At 40.6% G+C, this 19,018-nt stretch overlaps 1 protein-coding gene across 1 annotated transcript in view; it reads left to right on the top strand.

Moving 5' to 3' along the window:
* col8a2 (collagen, type VIII, alpha 2) overlaps positions 1-19,018 on the top strand; it is a 49,851-nt gene that overhangs the window by 23,917 nt on the left and 6,916 nt on the right. Inside the window, exon 2 of the mRNA XM_006787582.3 lies at positions 15,134-15,325. Within this exon, the coding sequence (XP_006787645.2) occupies positions 15,163-15,325 (163 nt within the window). The 5' untranslated portion in view covers positions 15,134-15,162. The remainder of the gene's footprint in view (positions 1-15,133; positions 15,326-19,018) is intronic.

A 19,018-nucleotide genomic window follows, 5' to 3' on the forward strand; every position in this document is an offset into this window, starting at 1 on the left:
GTCCTCGCGTTTAAGCCACTGTGTCAGTTGCTGGAAGTGGTTTCTTGGCGTGGCAGAAAGCAGTTAAAGTCCTCTAATCAGCACGTAGATGATATCTTGTGTTCTGACAGTTAAAATGGCACACTGTTAAACCTGTCAGCCCTGCAGACCTGCACTACTATCTTTTATTTCCACATGAGAAAGAATAACAAGACCGTCTTGAGAAAAGCTCCAAATAAATCACGGAAGAACTGACTCGCTCTCTTTCTGTGGCTGTTTAAGTGTCAGGTGTTTAACAGAACATAACTTCTGCTGTGTGTAAAATTTGACAGATCATTAACACGGGTGTATCCCAGAGGAAATGACACATTTTCTCATCTATGATCTCACTCACACACTTGCGCACATCAGATTTGAGGCATCTGCCCAGGCAGGGCAAGATCACCCTAATCTGACTCACAGAACAACGCTTGGCCACTTGGACCCTACTTCACTTTGCGTGTGTTTGCAAACCGACAACTTGTAAACAAACTGGGTTTAAGAGGGTTTTCAACATCCACTTCTTCCCTCAAATCCTCTTCTTGTCCTGCCGGTTCCTTATTTTGGCAGGTCGGTCATTTAGGTTTGTTTGGAGTGAAAACATTGCATCGAGAGGTTTGGTCCACTGGAAGCACTGAACATGACTTCATGAAGGTATACCTTTCACTCTCCTTGCTTTATTAATGTTCCACATTGCGTAGAATGTGTCATACTGAACAGAAGACTCTTTGTGTTGGAATGAATGTGTGGTAATGAACCTTTCTGGAACTTCTTTAACTATTTTTATCCACTTGAGGTCAGCAATCAAAGTTGTAAACACAATGCTGACACTTTTTTGCCTCTTTTGTATAGCTTACAGTTTAGAAAATTCCTTTTTTAAAGATTTTTTGGGGGGTTTAGCCTTTATAGTAGCATAACGATGAAGTCTGAACAGGAAGTCTAGGAAAAATTGTAGCGGAAGACACGCAGTACCAGAGTCAGATTCAAACATCAGCCTCTGCTTAGCAAAATTCCTGCCTATTCATGCATTATTTGAACCTTTCTTCCCCAAAGCAAGTCTCTGATTTTTCAGTTTAGTCGATAACTTTATGTGACTGCTGTTCGGCGCTGGCATGACAGTATGCAGGTAGCATTTTTAGAGCTATTTTCTGCAATGATCTGCTGACAGAACAACATGTTCATCATCCAAATACTTCAAAGGTATTTTCTCAAGACGTGCACCTTGCGCTGCCTGTAAAGCCCACAGCCCCAATCTCTGTCTGTTTTGATTTATTTGGTCTGGACAGGGTCTGTTTTAGGAGCCTGGCCTCCGCCGCCTCGCTGCATCGGGCTGTCCTCCCCCGCTGCTACTCTAGTATCCAAGGATGTGTCTCATTCTCATGTCTGTGGTGTAAGTTTTATTCCTCTCTAATTCTCATATTCCTCCCACCAATCCTCCCGTCCCCTCCAGCTGCCAAGTGCAGACAAAGAAGCTGCTTCAGCCCTCTTTTGGTCTGGTGATTATCTAACTGAGGGCCCATCAATCTAAACTAACTCCAGACTCGAAAGAATGTCCCCTTCTTCTTGCTGCCAGGTCTGAGATAAACACATATCTGATCTTGAGAATCAGCCCTTAATGAACCATTAATGCATGCGGGCCTTCGCCTGCCTTATCATAACCTTCCAAAACGGAGCTCCATTATTCCTCGATGCACTGATACAATCTGATTAAAAGCAGCAAGCACAGATCCTACTATTCAAAACCAGAGAAAACATGTGCCGAGTGTTGCTTTATTTCCTCCTAATTTCCAACCATTTGCTACACAATGCAAAACGAGACGGTTATTATTGCGTCTAGCCTCACGGTGGTTGAATGTGCTGTTTTATTGAGTCTTGGCAGCGCTGCAGGAATTCTATGAGGCAGGTGAACAAGGAAATGGAGCTCATTCAACACCACGCAATTATCTGAATGTTTGTTGTCAAATGCTTTCCCCCCCCCTTTCTTCCTGATGGGCAGTGCTCGAGATTGATTCTTGGGCTCAGACCAGGCACTTCATAGTCCATGTAACCATACATTTTTTGTGCTTGCAGCAGTAACAGATCCCTAAATTAAATCAAAGTTTGCACATACCACGGCTTTAACAGAGATATATAAAAGATTTTTTTTATCCATTCCCCTGAACTGGCTCTGACTGACAACGCCGTCTTTGATCTGCTCATTATATCTTGTCTCATCTGGAACATTCCTCTCTCCATGTGTCTGATCACCTCCTGATGATTAAGACTATGAGATAAGAGAGAAAGAATGAGGAAGGCTTGGTTTTAATATAAAAAGAAGCCCCAATGTAATCAATTGCAGGAAAGAGAACTAAACAGGGAGTCACCCTCATTGAGTTATCTGCCAAGAGAGTGGAGGGTTGTTGACAGAGCAAGGAGAAGCAGAGTACCAGAGTGAGTCTGAGTGATAAAGAGAGAGCCCGCCATCTTTTTCTCTTTTTAGGGAGGAAATATTGAGTTAACCCCTGTATACTTGAGACATGTTTTCCCCTGTCCTCCTTCAAGCTTGAGTTGATTTATTTCACCTCATCCCCCCGGTCTCACACTCCATCGTCCAGCATCTCCACGTTTTATTCTGTCCCTTGTTCACCTCAGTTCAGCTCAACAGACAGGAAAATGCACAAGACATGACAGATGTTAGAGAGCACGCCAGGAGAGTTTAACTGCAACTTTTGTTGAACGCAATCGGAGCAATCTGGTGCAGTAAAGGCAAGCGAGCAAGCTGCCATTTTCAGAGGAAGTTCATTTTCCCCCAAATGTTTGCCAGGGCGAGCTGAAATGCTGCCTTGTATCTTTTTTGTTTTTCGTCTTGGCCTGGCTGCGGATCTGCGCCACATGATTATTGAAGCAAGATGCGGTTCCGCTGCCAAACTGGCGTATCTCCGTCTGTTCTCAGGTCCTTGATATTTAACAAACGCATCTGCAGAGCTGCGCTTGATCACGAGGAAATTAGCAAGCAGCTCGTCTGAGCTATCTTCAGTGTGAAATCCACTATATGTCAGCTATATATAATCCAAAAATGATTTGAGATAAATAAAGGCGTTGGCTTTTTCTTTTCTTTTGGAAGTTTGTTGCCACAACATTGCCAGGTTTACATGTCGGGATATTTTGGATTGACTGAACTGGAGAGCAGTGCACATGTTCTCAGGGGAACGTCTTTAGTGTTCAAGTATGATTGAATCCGAGCCACACATCTCAAAATGCTGTATTATTTCTTTATTTAAATAAATGTATTACTGACATTTAAAAGGTGGCACACGAATATTAAAGGCTATTTTCCCAAATAAATTACATAAAACAGGAGAGAAAAGATCAAGGATGTAACATTTACTTTACATTGTGGGATATAGCCCACTTTGGTCTTAGGTGGGCTGGACCAGTGGAACTCCCCTTTCTTTTCCCATTCTCCTTCTTATTTCTTTTATACATGATAAAGAAATGCCAGCATGGTAAATGAAAAAAAAAGTGTCAGCATGACTTAAAGTCTAAGAAATAAATGTGTAAAAGTATAGAAAAAGAAAAAGATTAAGTTTCAGTTAACTGACAGAAACTTTATAGAGACTTTATACCCATCATAAAAAAATCTAAATAAAACAGAAATTTCTGTAGGAGATTGTAAAAAAAAACAGGATTTTTTCTGTCCTTTAATTGTTTATATATTACTTGATTACTTTGGTGTCACATGAACGGCCATGGGGGAAAAGCTGCAAAACATATTAAAACACAATTTAAAGTCCAAAATGTTTTGCCTCCCTTTTTTTTCCAAAGGCATCCAGTGGGACTGATCGGACTCTTTGCTGGGCCAATTCTGACCCCCAGGCCTTATGTTTGAAACCCCTGGAATAGATGATAATAAAAGCTGATCTATAGTAAAGTATGTATTGCATAGTATGTCTTTTCCCGTGCATTAAACGTGGCTTTCACTGTAAATTCACCAGAATGCCAGAACGTATTTGACGCTTTTTGTGGGACGACCAGACTTGGTTTAATGTGGACCCCCATTGTTCAAACTAAACACAGCTTTATGTATGTGTCGAGTACACAATGTAAAGTTTGTAGGCACCTCGAGGCTTTATCTCAGTGTGAAATCACAAACTAAAACAGACATCTAGTAATACGCAGTGGTGTGAAATAGGACTGGGCACAAACCCAGCTCTGCACTCTACTTGTCATCGTCTGACACTTCCCAGAGCTCCTAAAGCCGTCTAGTCTGACCCGGGCTTCTCCTGTGGCTCTTATAGCCTTCATAGGAGCTGGTGTGGGCCCACTGTACAATTACTCAAACGGGACATATCACTTGGTTTTCTTACAATTTTTACACGGCCCAGCGTGTGAGTTTCAGCGGCCAAATAACTCATTTTATGTCTTTCATACTCAAGAAGCACACTGATTATGACTGCACAGATGTAGCCGCACTAAAAATCCCACTTATCACATGCTTGCTCCGCTGACACTGATCACTCGAGTTAGAGACTGGCTGGAAAGTCTAAATTCTAGAGTGAAATGGGAATTATGGCAGGATTCTAAAGTCTTTCTTGCATCCCACCCTTTTAAATTTCTTTCAATTGAACTTTAATGTCATCTTTACAACGACATACATACTCCACCCACACAAACACAGATGTTTGAGCACACAAAGCTTTGTTTATACAATCCAGCAGTAGATTCGGGGAGGTGTGAGGCCAGAACTGGCAGGATCTTCTTACATAGCCAACAGTTATAGCCAGCAGCTAATAAAGACTTGCATTGATCCTGATGGGTGGGGTGGGCTTCAGCAAGGACCACAGTCAGAGGGGGCTCTGTGCTGTATGCTGGTGGTCTGGTTCATATGCATGTGTGTGTCTGGTGTGCTTTGTGGGCTCTTTTTAGCTGGTTATGTCTGAAGCCTGAAAGAACCAGCTGGAGTCAGCGGTGTTTAAAGTGAGTGATCAATCAAACGAGGGCCAGTGAATTGTTAATGGTCCTCAACTGGGATTCAAACCGTCTAATGAATATCGATTTAAAACATGTGGGTGGCTGAACGAACAAGTGATTCTGCACAGAGGGGGATTTAACAGATTTCTCTCTGCCCTTACATGTTTAGAGAAAAAAATGGAGGAAAAAAAAGAACCAATTTGGTTCCAGGCAGCAAAACTTTCATCTTTAGCATCTATCTATCCATCCATTTCTACTTATCTATTTAGTGCCGTGGTTGAGCTGGAGCCTATTGCAGCTGGCAAAGTACATGCTGGACAAGTCTCTAACACAGACAGCCAGAGAGCCATTCATACTCACATTCACACCTACAGCCAATTTACCAGTTAACCTAATGTGTTTAGATGTGTTTAGATCTCTGGACTGTGGGGGGAAACTGGAGTACCAAGAGAAAACCCACTCAGGCATGGGGAGAACATCTAAATTCATCCATCGATCCATTTTCTTCCGCTTATCTGCCGCTTGTTCGTGGGGGCGGCAGGCTAGGCAAGGATCTCCTGACCTCCCTCTCCCTAGCCACCTCCTTCAACTTAGGGGAAGGGTGAGGGGAAAACCAAGGTGTTTCAGATGAGATGCAATCTCTCCAGCGTGTCCACACCCACTGGGAATGAGTCCGACTTATTGCTGGCTATGCTTACCAGGCTCCTGCAATGGTTGTAAAGGGATTAAATGACTTGTAGCAACAGGTCAGATTGTTGTCACATGTAGATTTGTTGGGCAAACTTCCAGACACCCTCAAAATTCAGTTCAATTCAATTCATTTAAATTGATATTGCCAAATCACGAAACCTTTGCGACACCAGGAAGCAAAAAACTTCCTTTTAGCAGGAAGAAACTTCAGGCAGAACTAAGTTCACAGGAGAAACAGGAGGAAGAGTTTAATAATGCAAAGTGGTGTAAAAACAGCCCGAGTGTGAAAACAGGTAAAGAAAGATAAAAAGTCACAAGAGAAACTGTCAGTCAGGGATCTAAACCCACAATGACTCAATAATGCAGTTTGGGTTACACGTACATTCTGTCATGTTATAGACAAGAATTTACAAAGTACTTTGTGTTGTATCGTGAGAGTTTCACTTATATTAAGTTACTTCAAGATCACCTCTAAATAAAAGTGTTAACACCACTATCATGCTAACAGCATCAATGCTACGGTGAACAACAATTCCTTTAAGAGTTTACCGAGATATCACCTATTCCCATCATCTAACACCTCCTCACAGTGTGTTACACCTTTAGGAAAATGCAACAGTTTACTTTAAAGGTTATTTCCTGTTTTTCTGTTGACTATCAAGAGGAGTTTATGTCATTGTAATCTAGGCTTCAGTCTTCAGTTTAGTCCAGGAACGTCTAGGGAGCCTGCAGTTACTCAAATGCATGTAGTCGTTTTCTTTTTTCATTTAACTTAGGGTCCTGGGCTGCATTTATTTATTTAGTTAGTTAGTTGGTTAGGTTATGGTGCTATGTAGTATTGGCTTAGATTAGCAGAGCGGGAAAAGTTAAACTTGAGTACCAACCAACACTGAAAAATTCCAGTAGTTACAATCAACTACTGGTCTTGTTTACATGCATTTACATATACTTTACATATATTCAGGTCCTAAATAAATAAGAAATGATGAAGTTCATGCGGGCATGTGTATTTACAAACTGCAGATTCATTCTTCTATTTCTGTGTGACGCCAAACAGCAGAATTTCTTTCTCCCTGTCTATTGTCTGCTTTTCGGCTGTCTGTCCGCCTGCCTGCAGAGAAGCCCATTCAGATGGAGCTCAGTCAGTCTGTAGAGCAGTAGCCTCCAGCTTAGAGGCATTTCAACTCCTTCAGGGGGATTTGACCAAGATTTCCTGCCCCTTATTAAATTATAATCTCCCTTCTGCCTCCGTTTCTCTCTCTCCCTTGCTCCATTTTCCTCCATTTTGGACAGAAAAATAGGTCTCCCTCTTTGTTTCGCTGCCAACTGATTTGTGTATTTGTGTGCGCTTGACACGTGCGCGTACGTGTGAATCTGTTTCAGATGCAAGCAGAAGCAGTGTGCATCTGAAGTCGCTCAACAGGGAGCTCAAGAGCCAAACCTCTTCTTTTTTATTTCTCTTCTGCAGCTCCCTGTTTTTCAATCCGCCCCTCGTTTCTTAATGACTTCACGTCTCCTTCGCAGCTTCTTGTTTTCTTCTCCCCGTCTGTTGCTTGTATCTTGTTTACAGTCGAAAGACATATTACTCTTTTTCCTCGTCCCTCGACACAACCACAAGTTGTAGTCTTTAACAGTGTGATCTGTTATTGCTCTCTGTTTTCGTGGAGTGTCAACCTGTGGAATCCTTTGATAGAGACAGACTACCAGAGGATTTTTCTGGGCTTTTCCTTCCTGGAAGTTAGCCCCAGCTACGTGCAGCTTGGGATTTTTTCCAGTCTTGGCAAAAAAGAATGGAACAATTGATGGTTTGTGATTGTTACAGGTTTAGGCCCCTTATTTCAGGGCCCCAGAACATTTCTCACCTTCAGAGCCCCGAGTCTTAAATAGACCCATGTGCTTCTTCTCCACATGGGCTTTGAGCCCTTGCCACAGCCAGCTTTGACTCTGGATGAACTGCCACCGTGAATATTTTCTCACATAGCAATAACAAAGCTGTATAGCAAAAACCTCACTGAGAAACTCATTAAAGGGAAATTATGAATCATCTGCAATTATAAATCATTTGAAAGGTGGCTTATTTTGAGTTCTTTTATTGGTCCCGGCTTTGTCAGTTTTCTGTGCCTTCCCTGACCTCTGTCTGCTGAACATTTCAAAGGCGCCATTCTGGCAAAAGCAAAGCCACCCACCCAGTGAAGGGAACAAGGTAACAGCTACTTGGAGACACTGGCACAGAAGCAGGAGACATAACACAGACCAAACCCAGCCCATTACATTAAAGACATACAGATTACTGTGTCCAATCCTTGATCCTGAACTACACCATCCTGTCTGAACAAATACGTGTTCACTAAGCCCTTCCCCATCAGAATGATTAGACTATCCGAGTTAGCTTTTATTCACCTTTTAAAATGTACTGTATGGGCCTCTAATAAGACTAAGATTAAAACATTTTGCATGATGCTTTTTACAGCATTTTTACAGCTTCTAGAAAACCCAAACCACACATTGTGTAAGAGATCCTAAAACATGGATTTAACATATCTTTATCTGCTGGACTGTACGAAATTGCCTTGTTTTGTTTATTTATTTATTATTTTGTCAAGTTAGGTCATGTTGGGTTGGAGGGAAAAAAAATCAACCTAGGACTTGATAATCCACTTCTCTAAAGCCAGTACATGCAAAAGTACATCAGTCATTTTACTTTATACAACCCTGTGACAAAACTCTCACTTTCAACAGGTCAGATGGAATATGAGTTTTCCTCCTGCAGGAGAAAAAAACATAGTTTGTTTGTAAATGCTGTCATTAAAGCCTCAGTGACACAGTCCTAGAGGTCTGTTGGTGACTATATGGAAACCACCGGTTGCTAGGGAAGAATGAGTATTCCCTAACCAGCTGTAAATGATCATTCACAACTCTTGACTCTTGGTAACCTCTGCATTTGTGGACTTCCCTTACTTTGCATAGAACAAGCAATGCAAGTGGGCGCTGATGCAAAACCACAAACCTGCCTTAGATGGGGGGGGGAATTGAGCCTTGTAGCACAACTCTTACCCCCTTCGATGGCTACTTGGGGTAATCCTTGTTTTTCTTTTCTGAACTGAGTTTTTGTCATATCTCAGGCCCGTTTCCAGAACAAAATGACTGGCTGTGCATCAGAAGTTGGTGAATATGATCTCTCCTTATACACTTTCCCAGGGCTACCCTTGGAAAAACCCAGAACCTATTCAAATGGTCCGGAAACCACCCCTTTACTGCTATATACTGGGCTGACAGAATTCATTGAGGGTATGGGGGAGGTCATTTAAATTTTTCTTACCTTGTAAAAAAGTTTTTTGTTACCTAAGTTGTGTAAAAAAAAAAAAAAAAAATCTCTTAAAACCATAATTACTACTAACCAAAATACTTCCTGTGATAAACAGGAAGTGGAAATTTAAATAAAGACGAATAAAAGTAAAGGTAAACTGCAGTCTCAGATGAGACTCAAACATCAACCTTTTAGTTGAATGTTATACATGAAAATAACACATGACCAGTCTCCAGCCTTCTCATATTGCCTTCTTTCAGCCTTTAAAGTTGAATCACTTTTATAGCAACAATTAGTTTGGGTGTTTGTGGTAAGGCCGTTCAACCGATACAATTGTTTTGTTGGAGAAGTTCTCGCACTAACTTTGAAATTACTCATTTCTCCAAAGCCACAGCTAGTCTGTGTGTTCAGCCAACACACACCATGGTCCTCGACTAAAAAGGGAGAAACTGCTGTTTAAGTTTGGTTTATATTTAAAAGACATTGTAAAAAAAAAAAATCACAATAACACTTAATTGATAAAACTGCTGCACTTTCATTGTGGACTCCCTCTACTTTTTACTTTTACGCTCAAATAAACAGCAGGAAAAGTTCCGCCGTGCTTGCTTCTGGCAGCAAACAATATTCACACTAGCAATGAGCAGCACAGACGAGCGGCCGGAGGAAGCCGAGTTTATTCAATTGAGAGCTGCATGGCAGGGAGAGCCAGAATCATCATCCTCAATGTTTTACTTTTGAGGTGAGGTCACCTGCACAGTGCTCTTATAACACCAAACCCTTTGCAGTTGTTGCATTCCAAATGTGCAAATCTCTAACTTTATATCAACGTCAAATTTTTTTTCACATGATGAGAGGATTATAATGTAACGTCAGTTTTGGAGAGTTTTGAGGTGCAATTTCATTGAGCATTTACTGGTCTGGAGAGAGGGAATCAGATTGCTTTTTATAAGATTATTATTTTTACTATTTCCTGTTGATAACCTAATCAGGTACTCATATTGAGTTGAGGTGCATTGGCGGGGCAGACGGAAAGGTGTAGCTGTCGGTGTCTGTCCCCCACCGATTCCTCCGCATTCTGTAATCCACTTCTTGGCAGGTCTGGGGTAACTCTGGGTGTTTTGCAGACTTTCAAAATCCCTCTCTCTCTCTCTGCTTTATCCTGATTCCAAATACTACATATAAAGATGAGGTGATAGAGCATGAATTGCTAAAGCAGCATTGGGGTTAGTCTGGCTAATATGCTGGAATGGATTACTTTTCATGGGCCTGCAGCTGTTCCTGCTAGGAACTGAAGAGCATATAATGGTCCCTTGTAAAACTCCCATGCAATTGGACATGTGTGAGGTCCTGGAGCTTTATAATTCTGAGACTAATTAGCCTCACTTTCACTGCTTTAACCCTTTGTCCCTCACACAGAGACCTGTTCGTGAGTACAATACATCGACTTGCAGTTTTATGATTAGCGTGTCTGCTTCTGCACTCAGATTAAGTGCCCTGGGATATTAGACGTGTTCCTCTGAGTCAAGTCATCAAGAAAAGAAAACCCTCTGTGTGACCTCTTCACTCTCCCCACAGCTCCCCACAATTTACTCGGCCTTCATTTCCTTTTATTCTCACATGTTCTCCCTCTTTAACAACGGCGTCAACATAAACTCATTCCCCTTTGGACATCTCACGGCTCTTGTAAATGTAAAGGGATATAAAGGGTATTTCATCCTGTAAGGTGTATATCATTGGATGATGTCTGTGAGTGAGCGCCTTCCTGAGAGCTGTTTGATTTGGTGTGCCTGCGTATTTGTAAATGTGTGGTCATGTACATATCATGTGGATCAGTATAAATAGTCTACCTCATGTCTCGACATTAGAAAGAACTATTTACTTTGTTTCCTATGGCTGCTTTATACTTAACTTATGATTCAGTGGAAACACAAATAAGAGGGCATTGGGGCTTTTATTGTGGCGGGTCAAGGGGGACTTTTTTTTTCCTTTTCTTTTTTCTCCTGAGAAACAACCAAACAAAACTTTTCATACATTTTTCCAGCTGCTGGTAACTAAAATAACAGATGTTAATGTCTCATTATATATGCATTAGCTTAGTGGCCACTTTTATACACACGCAGCCATGTTATGTGAACAGCCGTGCTGTTTCCCTGATGCTTATTTGCACAATATTGAGTTATTCAAAGCCAGCAAAAATTGTGACCGCAGCTCAAATATTACGCTCGGAGCTGACACCTTAACGTGCCACCGAGGCTGTTGGAGGGATTACCTCATACTAAAGAAGGTGGTTCTTGAAGAAAAACATGCTCACTTTTCTCGCCCCCTCATACACAAGCCCTTAGACTCACTACAAACTGTGTTTCGTAACTGCTGTGCAGACCTTCTCTTCTGTCTTTAAATAGACTTTGTCCATTTGTTGTCTTGACATCTCCAGGTGCATGTATTTCAACTACAAATCTGCTAAGGACATTAACACTCACTTGTCTAGACTGCAGATTGATTAATAAACCACAAATGTATAAACTGAATTTGAAAAATCTTTTCCCTTTTCTCTCTATTCTAGGGTTGCAATGGCTGTTGTGCCCATTTTCATCTCCTTTCTTACTCTAAGGGAGCCAATCTTTCATCTCATTGACTTCCCCTCACAAGCAGAGGACTTGAACATGATTTGGGCTCTAGCTGTGTGCCTGAGATGATTATTTTAAGGATATCCACTCTTAAATGACATCACACAGAGCCAAAAGTGTAAAGAAGCGCCTTGATAGTATCAGAATGTCTCCTCTTTCCAACATTTGCTTGTTAAATTCACAATAAAACTGGGCTGATAATGGAAGAGAGCTTGGGAATAGGAGCTGGGTAAGACTTGTGGGTTCATGGTTGGAGTTAGGAACGGTTATGGTAATGGCTGTGGCTACGGTTTTTCAGAATGGGATGAATCAGCTAAAATATTTGGTCAGGTTTTAAGTGCCATTCTCCCTGCGAGGCTTGTGGTTTTAACCAAACTATTTAACCGCTATAGGCCTTGGTTGTTCTTGAACCATTTGGTGTATTTTCTTTCTTTCTTTCTTTCTTTTTTATGAAAGCCGGCATAATGCCCTATATGATGTTAAGGTGATGAGTTCTCCACTCAGGGAGCAGCTCAAATGTTCACCACAAAAACAATCACCTCCTCTTCCCCCCATGACACAGAACCCTCACACTCAGTGTACCTACTGTAATCTGTCTGTGCCGCATGGTTTAGGAAATGTCTGGTGGTCTGGTCTTGCACATCCACAGCTTAGGGGAAATAGAAGCAGAGTACCTTGGAGCTCACCTCCTCAGCGCTGATTATATTAGAAGGCAGACGCAGCAGTAAGGGAATTGTGTCTCCTCGCCTGTCTGAGCAAGCCACTTGAGATGCTTCTGAATTTGGGTTTGGAAGATGCCGAGTCTGCTTTGGCGGCTCAGAGTCTGCTTTGGCGGCTTAGAGTCTGCTTTGGCGGCTCAGAGTCTGCTTTGGCGGCTCAGAGCCTGCGTGGATTAAGGTTTTTGGCTCGTTTTAAGTGATGTCCAATGCATGTTCAAGAAAGGTGATTACCTAAGGGAAATCTATGCTCCATTTGCAAAGCTGCGGTGAAAGAGATGCAAACAAAATGATCTTGTAATTATGACTCCATATGCTATCATCATAATCATCTGATAATATTAACACAGCTAATAATCCTCTCGTTCATACAGTTATGTGGAGAATGCGAGTACGCCCCACAGGTACTCTTGGTTTTTCTCAGAAATGATATGATGATGAGAGATGAAGTGCCCTTCCATAGAAAACCATCAGAGCATGGCTTAAAACGGCCACAGGGAGGTGCAAAGCTGCAAAATATAGATATAAAGCAGAAGTGATGATCACTTCTGTAACAAAATGAATGAGTGGTGCCCTTTCACCATTCATTGCGGCACTCTCTTTTATTTCTTCGTTAATGTTCCTTTTGTGCTCTGTCCTTGTGTGTTTTTGGCTCTGTTGCTGTATTCTGTCTTTTTTCAGTCAGATCTGTTTTGTATAATATGTCACTCGTCCTGCCAGACGAAGCTTTCGCGCTGTAACTTTGGATCCCGCTCGTTGTTTAATGGTCGAAAGAGGCTTTCATTCATCACGAGCCCCCTCCACTCCACGTTCAGACTTGGGGTTTGTTATGATGTGTTTTGAATGGAATGATTTCATGTGAAAGTGGGTGAAACTTAACAGGTTTTCAAGTATTTTTAAGCCACCCTGTATAACTGCTTTCTAGAAGTCTTCTGCTTTCTCATGCGTACCAAGAGTGTGTGTTCTGTTACGTGGGTGTTCTTGTGTGAGAGAGAGCTCGTATGAGTCCAGCGGTGGCTCATGGTGGCCAGACAGACGGAATTGCATTTTTTAACATCCACTGCAGAGCTTTTCTACAAATTAAATACTTGATAAACAGATTGCAAAGGTCTCCCAAGTGCCTGTCTGTGACGTGTCCCTGTTCGTGCACAGTTTCTGTGATGCCTTGCAGAATGGTGGGCATCCACAGCTGCCTGTTAAATTGCATCTGCACCAAAAACCGCAGTCCCCCATACCAGACGAGCTCCCCTGCCAGCCAGCCAGAAAGTCGGCCAACGACCAAACGGCGTCTTACCAACACGGCTCTCTTTTTCTCCTGTTTATTTCTCTTAACATCTTTTTCTGCGCTTTCGTGATTTCCCATAGATTACATTTTGATTTGAACACTTATCGAGAGATCGTTGATTCTTCCTTACAGCATAAGCAAGCATAAACCACAGACTAATCATAATTTGTAAAAGGAACCCCAAAAATCCCCAAATTCTTTGATAAATTGCTCTAAAAAGGTTTTGAACAATCTAGTTATGCAATTATTAAACAGTCACAAAAACAAAAAACCACACAGCAGGAGAAAAGCTGTAAAGGAGACCTGGAGTCAGCACATATGGTGGCAATAAACACACCTTTTTTTTCTGAGCATCTGTGATTTAAAAACCACTGTAAATACCCCCAATTACTCCTAATGATGCTGCCAATTAACAGCAATGTGCAATTTTCAGATTAGCAAATGTCAGTTAGTGTTGGCATGTGCTTTCAGAGTGATCGCTCTTCTTGCTGTTGAATGCAGACTCTAACAAGCTTCAAACTCACAAAATGAACATGACAAGACAGGTATTCGTAATAGAAGAAGAGATTTGTGGATGCTATTATTATTATTTTTTTTATGTAACTACACAGGATGCTGCTATAACACACTGACCGGGAGCCTTATATGATTCATAGTGACTGAGACCTGCTATAGCATGGCTACAGTGGTTCTGAATTCTGCTTGTGCTTAAAATAATGACCCAAAGTTATCAAAGTAACTGTCAGAAATCAAACCAGCCTCCAATCCCTATTATTATTCTGTTCCCTAAATGGATGATGAGCCAGTTTAAAGAAAGCAATTCAAGGCACATCGTTTTTTATGGCTGTGCGGTGCATTGTCTTGTTCTTTCTGAGTTTTTAAGCGCGACATGGTTGGCATTTAAAAATAAGCAGCGTGAGCCTGAAATGACATTTTGCATGTCACAGCATCACAAAATAACTCCTGACAGTCATCTGTACAAAGACAGCTGATTAAAAGAGCTCACGGGAGAGTTGCAGTGGAAACAGGAGTCTTTAACACGCTGCTTGAAGCCAGCACACCTACAGTCGCTGCTGGTCAGCTGTCTGATTGTGGTTGTGAAAATGAAAAAATGAAATTTACGCAGTTGCCAAGTGCCATCTAAACCAAACACAGCCTTAGACTATGCTGAACAAATACTATACCATAATAACTGTATGTTATTTTTGTGCCTAAATAATGTGTTTGCTCATATAAATTTTAAAGTATCGTTTTTTCATAAATACCCAGTGTCTGTCTTTAACATACCTGAAAAAGCAAGACACTTATATGCTTCAATTTCTCATAGAGGACATAAGGAAAAAGATGCCACTGCATTACTTCAGAAACCTGAAGTAAGTTCATTTAACAGCCATTACCAATAAATGCACACTCACGGAGCTAAATTCTCGCATCACTTAAGGGAATTTCTGAATGTCTGGCATTGTAAAATGTTCAGTAAGATGAACCAAAGAGTGAAAGTGAGTTTTATTTTTCTGTGTCCTCTCTCTGTTCCCTTCAGTTCTTTGTGTGTGACACCTAAAGCCTGGGATGCTGTTGACCATGCTGCTGGCTCCTGTCTCTGTGCTACTGATGCTTGTGGTGCCTGCTTTTGCCGGAGGGTACGCCCCCATACCCCACATGAAGTACATTCAGCCAATGATGAAGGGGCCTATTGGACCTCCGTTTCGTGAGGGCAAAGGACATTATGTTGGTGAGTAGTTCCTGTGAGTGTGGCTTAAGTAGCCCTGTTATGTCTCATTTGGTCCTGTAAAAGCAGTCTAATAGGTCCCCTCACACTTTACTGATTGGTCATTTAGGTCATTGGAAAACGCTGATAACCTCTTAAGCCCCAACGCCCCCTGATACGGGGGCAAAAGGCAGGAGATCAGTTAGGCTTGGGGCTTAAGAGGTTAACTGTCATTTTACAACCTCAGTTCCAAAAAAGTTGCAACACTGTATAAAATGTAAATCAAACAAACAGATTGTAGAGATTTGTAAAACTCATAAACCCACATTTTATTCACAATAGAACATAGAAAACATATGAAATGTTTATATTGAGAAAATGGACCATTTTAAGAGCAATGCTGGCTTGTTTTGAATTTGATGATAGCAACATGTTTTTAAAAAGTTGGAATGAGGGAACAAAAGGCTGGAAAGGTCATCGGTACTAAAATAAAAGGCTAAAATTGGTTTATTTTGCAGTAACATGAAAAACCACTTAAAATGTGTGAAGACTTTGCATATCTTATTATCTACAGCACATAACATCATCAAAAGCTTTACAAAACCTGAGGAAATCTCTGTGGACAAGGGACAAAGCCAAAATCAATATTGGACTCCTGTGATCTTTGGAACCTCAGGCATTAAAAACAGAAAAATTACTGTATGGGGAATACTTCATTAACACATCCAGAAATTATATATAAATTATGAACACAATTCACTACGCCATCTTCAAATGCAGATTAATGCTCATCGTGCAAAGAACTCAACATGGTCCAGAAATGCTGCCGACTTCTCTGTACCAAAGCTCAATTAAAAGGGACTGAGGCAAAGTGGGAAATGTTTTTTTGTTAAAACAAATCAAAAAATTAATGTGTTTTTAGAAAACATGCATCCTCTGCACTAAAGAGGAGAGGGACTATCCTGCTTGTTATCAGTGATCAGTTTAATGGCCTGCATCTCTGTTGGTATGGGGGTGCATTAACACCTATGGAACTAGCATCTTGCACGCTGCTCGATGCTGAAAGTAAAATACAGGTTTTAGAGAAACACACAGTATGCGCCTGTCTTGATGACGTCTTTTTCAGGGAAGGCCTTGAATATTTGAGAAAGACAATGTTGAACTGAATACTGCATCTGTTACAACAGCGCAGCTTTGTAGTAGAAGAGTGCGTATTCTGAACTGGCCTGCCTTCTGTCCAGACCACCTTAAAAAAAAACACAACAAAGACCCAGGACTGTTAAACAGCTAGAATCCTCTATCAGGCAAGAATGGGACAACATTCCTTTCCCAAAGTCCAGCGGCTGGTCTCCTCAGTTCTAACTCATTTATAGACGTTTGTTTAAAGAAGAGAGGATGCTATACAATGTGAAACATTGTGCTGTCCCAGCATTTATGAGATGTTTTGCTGACATCAAATTCAAAATATGACCTTAGTATTTTCTTTAAATGGTACATTTTCTTGGCTTATACATTTGATGTTTTCTAAAAGTTTGTTTTTTTTAAAAAAAATGTGAATAAAATATGGGGTTTTGAGATTTGCATATGATTGCATTCAGTGTTTTATAAAACACACATTTTACATTTTACACAGCATCCCACCCGTTTTTGAAACTGGGGTTATGAACTACCTCCATAAAATGTAATCTTATGTCTAAAGCACCAAATCACATGAAGCTCTGACTGCACATTGTGTGCTGAAATTGCTCCTCTTACCAACTGGATATCACAATTTATTATCCCCCAGGAGAGAATGTAAAAAAAAAAAATCTAGAAAAGATTAAATAAATTCTAATCTAACTCTAACTACACCATTCGCAAGGCCAGTGGCACCATAATTAAAAGATATAGGGCATAATAGAGCATAAAATTGGAATATGTCATTGGTCTTTGCTGGAATTAACCTTTCAGTAGGTGTCACCAGAACCACATTTTTGCACTTGGTCTGACAGACATACAGACAGGCTAATAAGATGACAACTGTCCCAGTCATGGCAGACAAAAAAAATCAAAGACCGATACAAGGAGTGTATCTCAGCTAAAGGCATGCTTTGTATAAATAGAATTGAAAAGAATGTGGCAGAAGTTGGATTTCTGATATATGTGGTACATTGAATATGAGTTTGCTGCCACTCTGTGGTAATGTGTCCACACTGCATTACTAATGAAATTATTCAGTCCTCTAATGGAGCAGCTGACTGCCTCTTTCCCACAGCCGGCTAAGACAGCCTGACTTTTTGGGTTGGCTTAGCATCTCAAAAAATAATGCCATATCATTATCTCTGGTTTGAGGCACCTAATTTTTCTTCTGTGTGTGCTATATTAAAGGTGCTGTAAAATGTTATATGTTCAAGTTTTTCCTAACAACCTAATCTTCTGACTGCTTATGCTCCCCATCCTATCAGAGGGACTGCATTTATTTAAATGTAAACATTCATAAATGTACAATACTACAGTGTGCATAGTGCATAGCATGCTTTTACTACTTTTACTAGTTTTAGATTTTATAGCTTTTCTCAGTTTTGTTGGCTCACTTCTCAAACAAACAACAGTTGAAGTTAGCAAAAAATAATTAGAGAAAGTCTTGAATGAATGAAATGAAAGAGAAACAGTGAGAGCATTTAGCATTCTCAGCACAGCTCCCTACAGTGTGAACAGTTTTTGGCTGTTTAACACTTTTTGAAGTAGGTCATGTCTTCTCAGTTGAACTGTTTTATTCTCCAGAATTATTTCTGTGAGTCATCTGATGTTGTGTAATAAATTTAGTTGTTTTTTTTTTTTAACTCTGCGATCCCACAGTTGATTAGTGAGAAGTGACTTGAGCATATCAGAGTTATGAAAATATGTCAACATGAAGGACCAGGTACTCAGGTAAACATTTTATAGAGGAAAGAGGATGCCCATAGATAAGACATATGGAGGGATAAGCCCCTGTGTGAGGTTACTGAGAAGCTGTGGCACTGTGGACTAGTTCTGTTCTGTGCACTGCTCTATAAATTGTCTGTGCTTTTTTCTCTTTACTTTGTTGTGTGACCACTGCAGGAAAAATAAAATCGCTCTCTAAAAGTACATGCAAATGTAAGTGCTCTTTTGCATTACAAAGCAGCATGTAAAGCCTCTTGTGCTCTTTATATCAGCGTAGTATAGCATTCACTTTGATACACAACAGAAGTCAGTTACCTCAGAAAATAATAGTCTGGTACGGTGCATTTCTTCTGAATTATTTTGGCATATTTGTCTTAACATTTTTTAAATTTCTTTTTTTTTTTTCATTTCACATAACAGCTCATACATGTAGCAAAACAACCCACAAACAGCTGCATCTCATCCCACACATAAATAATAAATTATGTGTCAAAATTAGGGAGCTGTCAGTAAGTAAGTTTTAGCCACTATGTAAATTATAGTGGTCAAAATGTTTACAGACTTTGTCAGATTCTGAAATGCTGAAATCCTCATCTTCTAATTTCCTAAAAGTCTTTTCATGCAAGCTGTCACAACAAATTCTTACTTAAACCATTTCCTCCTATGGTCACACAATACACTAAACTACATTAAAAAACAAAAAACAAACAAACAAAAACCCTTAATATACACGACACTGTACAGAACAAAATATGTAGCATAACAATAGCAAAAAAGAAAATATTAGCCTGCTATGTGCAGGAAGAAAACAGC

The sequence above is a fragment of the Neolamprologus brichardi genome, chromosome 22, assembly GCF_056152115.1.
Source record: "Neolamprologus brichardi isolate AB-2024 chromosome 22, ASM5615211v1, whole genome shotgun sequence".
NCBI lineage: Eukaryota > Metazoa > Chordata > Actinopteri > Cichliformes > Cichlidae > Neolamprologus > Neolamprologus brichardi.